The sequence below is a fragment of the Acanthisitta chloris genome, unplaced genomic scaffold (assembly GCF_000695815.1).
Source record: "Acanthisitta chloris isolate BGI_N310 unplaced genomic scaffold, ASM69581v1 scaffold10867, whole genome shotgun sequence".
NCBI lineage: Eukaryota > Metazoa > Chordata > Aves > Passeriformes > Acanthisittidae > Acanthisitta > Acanthisitta chloris.
Genome location: NW_008684328.1, coordinates 10,430 through 11,005, shown reverse-complemented (window position 1 = coordinate 11,005; position 576 = coordinate 10,430). Strand labels below are relative to the sequence as shown.

At 60.6% G+C, this 576-nt stretch overlaps 1 protein-coding gene across 1 annotated transcript in view; it reads right to left on the bottom strand.

The window, feature by feature from the left end:
* PAX5 (paired box 5) overlaps positions 1-576 on the bottom strand; it is a gene marked incomplete at its 5' end in the record, with an annotated part of 64,924 nt that overhangs the window by 53,983 nt on the left and 10,365 nt on the right. The window contains one exon of the mRNA XM_009079293.1: positions 127-255. Coding sequence (XP_009077541.1) covers positions 127-255 — 129 coding nt within the window. The remainder of the gene's footprint in view (positions 1-126; positions 256-576) is intronic.

The window sequence follows — 576 nt, the reverse complement described above, 5'->3', positions numbered from 1 at the left end:
CTGCAGCCAACGGCGATGGGAGATGTGCACAGTTCCCACACATCACACACCCCCCAGCCCCAGGCCTAGCCCCTCCTCAGGCCATGCATCGGTGCTCACCCCCCACCAGAAAACTGCTCCTGCTACCTTCATCCCTCTTGCGCTTGTTGCTCTCAGTGCCAGGGGAGGCGATTCCCAGGATCCCACTGATGGAGTAGGATGAGCCTGCAGAGTCGGTGGTGACAGAGGACACCTGAGTGACAGATCCTGTGGAGGCTGCAAGGCAAGGACAGGTGGTCAAGGCCAGCTCAACCAGTCTACCCAAAAGCCACTGGCCCCCACGGCATGACTAGCATGGCCTGGGGCTCTGCCGGCCACCATGGCCCCTTGGCTCACGAAGGACTCTCACCCAGACCAGCCTCACACAGTCCAACCCAGGCATGTGCCACAGTAGCCCAGTGCAGGGGTGGGAGCAGAGGCATAGTCAGTCCTCACCTCCATTATGAGGCTGGGGCCATGCACTGCAGGATGGGGTACCCTTTTCCTTCAGCAGACAGATGCCCTGTCCCATGCAAGGCTCGGTGAGAAGATGCATTG